Raw genomic sequence first — 3,556 nt, 5'->3', positions numbered from 1 at the left:
CAAATCAGATATTCTTTCTTTGTATTTCCATTTAGCCATCTTTATATTCTTATTCTAGATACGTGACCCTTCTGTTAATGGCATAAAATAAAAAACTACCGTGATTATTTCGTGTGCATTTGGAACGCATGTTTTCTGTGCATTCTTGTGTTTGGCTAAAAAAAAATGGGTCCCCTGCATTATTCACATGACCCGCAAGTACTTTTTTTAGGAAAAAAACTTTAAAACTGTGTCTCGCGGCACTATTCACACATTTAAAAATTATTTTGTTATAGTGTTTTCAGTTTTTAGCAATAAACGGTATCCAAACAGACCATTCTTTTCCACCTCTTCTAGTGGTGACTAGATTTCATATAAAGTTCAGTGGCTATAGTTTCTTCTGTTAGTACTTTGCTTCATATCTTTCCACATGACGTAGATATATAATTATTAAACTAGGTATGAAATATAAATTACAAAATTTACATTTATATTTATATTTTCTTTTGTATGACAATTATATTCCTATGTAATTATTTTTTTTATACGAATTAATATTTTTAGGATTAGTTATATATACTGATGGAATACATCATATACCATCTCCGAGAATAGAGTGCAAATGAACCAACAAACCATCTATGCCATAAAATTGTCATTTCAAAACTTCTGTATTCATCCTCCTCCTATCCTACTCCCACATATCTCCATTTTTCTCTCCTTACCCATCGAGCCAAAGAATCAAACACATACATGAAATTTTCTCACTTATTCTTTTGCAAGTCATCATGTAAAAATTTACCCCCCATTTATAATAATGAGATAGTTGTATTCTAACATGGTCTTCCAACTTTGCAGTTTAGTGAACCTGAAAAGCGAGTGAGTCTAGTGACAAATGTCCCTGGCTTCGCCTTGATCATGTCTTTCTTGCTGTATGGTCTCTTCTTGCTAGGGTTTCCAGATTGAACAAAGAATGCTCCATTCATCATAATATCTCCTTCTGACCTCCATGTCCAGTTCTTCCATACATCCTGCGTGGCATAGTCCCTCTTTGTCACCTAAAACACCCATTAAAAACAAAATGACTGTTAGTGTACATAGTATGGAAATATCATTTGGGTTAGAACTTACATATTGGCTAGAGTGATGCCATAACTATTAGCCCATTACAAATTTTGTTGTATAAATCTTGCAAACTAATGTGTCAATTTTTAAAACATACAACGAAAATGTAATTAAGAAATTTATATATTACGCTATTAATGTGTCACCAATTCTATTAATTGTCAAGTTAGTTTTTAAGCCTTCTGTCATAAGATGGATAGAATTTTTAACATTTTCCATATTGGCAATTTTATCACAGGTATCTTCATGGGCTACTTTAGCATGGACATAACAAATTAATTACCTCCTTTGCAGCAACGTTAGGTGGAGCAATGAAGCGGTTGCCCTGGCTTATAATGGTAGGGTGTTGGCTACCTCCAATGGCATACATAAGCCAGTGAGTGTAGTCGTTGTTAACAACATGGAAGAAACCCCATCTGCACCTTGGCATTCTCTGCACCAATCCCCTTCCAAAATGATTGAACGCCACTGTGACTTGCATTTTTTTATCACCTTCAAAGGTGTCACTTGCACCAAACAACATTACCTGCACCATCACAATATAACTCATCATGGTATATCCATTTTACAGTTTAAATTTTATTTGTTAAACTTAATAATGTACAAATTGTCACATCGTTAAAAAATTATCTTAAATGGTGTGACATTTGATACACTTTTATATTTATAATATTTAATCTCAACCATAAAATATAGATACACTTACATCGTTGTGATGGGTGAAGTGGGAGTTTGAAATGGTGATGGCAGTGGATCCTTGAATGGCATCAATAAGACCATCTTGGCAATTGGACATAGAAAGATGATCAAGCCAAATATTTGTGGATCCAAAGATAGAAATTCCATCTCCATCACTCGCTGTCCTAAACCCCACATGGTCCACAGAGTCCCTAACCGTGCCACCTGGTGCCGAAACAATATCATGTATGTGAAGCCCATGGATGATCACGTTCTTAACAAACTGAATGGTAATTCCAGCACCATAGGCAATGTGAACATTAGCCCCGCGTGCATCAATGGTCTTGTGTGAGTTCACAATCAACTCCTGGGACAACTTGATCACCATGCTGTGTGCAAATATGATCCACAAGGGCTTCTTCTGGATCACGGCGTGACGTAGAGTTCCCGGCTTTGGTGCCATCGCGTTGTTGTCAGAGGAATCCGTGACAATGTAGTATTTTCCCCGCTTTCCTCCAGTGGTCTTGCGTCCGAACCCTAGGACGCATTTAACCAAACCCTTGCGGTTTGTAGCCCAATTTTTCTTGCATCTCCAGCACCGGTCAATTGGGTTTGTGGCCCTGCATGGACCTGTGTATTTCTTTTGACCTAGACTCCTCCTTGTGCTGTTGGTCACCTCGAAGACCCTGCATGAGTTTATGAACCACAAGATGTAATCAAAACAATATATTTACGTGCACATTGCAGCCCTTTGTTTCATATTAGACCCATACATTACAATGAAACTATACCTTACACAGTAAATGACTACATGCTAAGAGCCTCATCAATCAATACATGGTACTATTCAATCTCCTCATGATAAAATTTTGGGATTCAAATCCACTTTCTCCATTTCTTATAAACTAAATAGAGAAATATTAACGAATTTCCTAAGGGTATTTGTTAATAAACTATTTTAGAAAAGTTTTTATGAAAAAAAAAATTAATATTTTAATAACTTTTTTTTATTTATCATAAAAATTGTGTTAAATTTTTTCTAAAATAGTTAGTTAACAATTAATATTTTTTTCTAAAATATTTAAGGGCACTCATTAACCGTATTCAAAAGTAAAATTTAGGTAAATATCGTAACTAAAAAAATGTGTGAACCGTGTAAAATGATATACGGTTATAATTACTAATTACTAATTACTAGCGTTTAAATGCTTCCAATTACTAAGGAGGATCTTAGCCCTTCAAAGCTACTAACAAAATATATGTATATATGTGATAAAATAATTGATGTTTGATAATTGTCTCTAATATATTACTTAATGAAATTAAACAAAGTGAATAATTGTTGGATTTACTCATTAACATGGGTGTTGAATTGCTCAGTGATTTCTTCTGGGTTTGGGTGATAGGCCTCGAGGGCATCCTTCCTTGCTTCCTCGGCTCGTTGCAGCCAAAACTCGTCGTATTCAGCAATATTGGCCTGGAGGCCTGGGATTAGTACAGCAAAATAAGCGAAAAGAATGAAACTTAGCTTAGCTGCCACCATTTGATTTGCTATATGTGTACGTTGTTTTGGTATACTTTTGTTGTAAAATTTTCTTTTTTTGATGAGAATATTTTTATTATATATGGCCAAGGTCTTGAAATGATCCACGCAAGGTGCAATAGAGGATCAAGACCTTGCCAGAATAACCTATTGAACCAAGGTTACGTTTTTTTCTAAACTTGGCAGTATGTCCCTGGTCTAAGTTATTAGTGAACACAATTGGGGTGATTA

The 3,556-nt window shown here is 35.1% G+C and overlaps 1 protein-coding gene across 1 annotated transcript; it reads right to left on the bottom strand.

Moving 5' to 3' along the window:
- Positions 1–682: 682 nt before the first annotated feature.
- Positions 683–3,325, bottom strand: LOC126703617 (pectate lyase). The gene is made up of 4 exons (XM_050402644.1): positions 3,135–3,325; positions 1,811–2,468; positions 1,388–1,630; positions 683–1,037 (listed from the first exon to the last, which is right to left on the bottom strand). The coding sequence occupies exons 1-4, from the start codon at positions 3,323–3,325 to the stop codon at positions 813–815; spliced, it is 1,317 nt and encodes a 438-aa protein (XP_050258601.1). The 3' UTR covers positions 683–812.
- Positions 3,326–3,556: the final 231 nt, after the last annotated feature.

This window comes from Quercus robur, chromosome 2 (genome assembly GCF_932294415.1).
Source record: "Quercus robur chromosome 2, dhQueRobu3.1, whole genome shotgun sequence".
Lineage (NCBI taxonomy): Eukaryota > Viridiplantae > Streptophyta > Magnoliopsida > Fagales > Fagaceae > Quercus > Quercus robur.
Note: the sequence above shows the minus strand (reverse complement) of the source record. Positions and strands in the feature narration are given on the sequence as shown.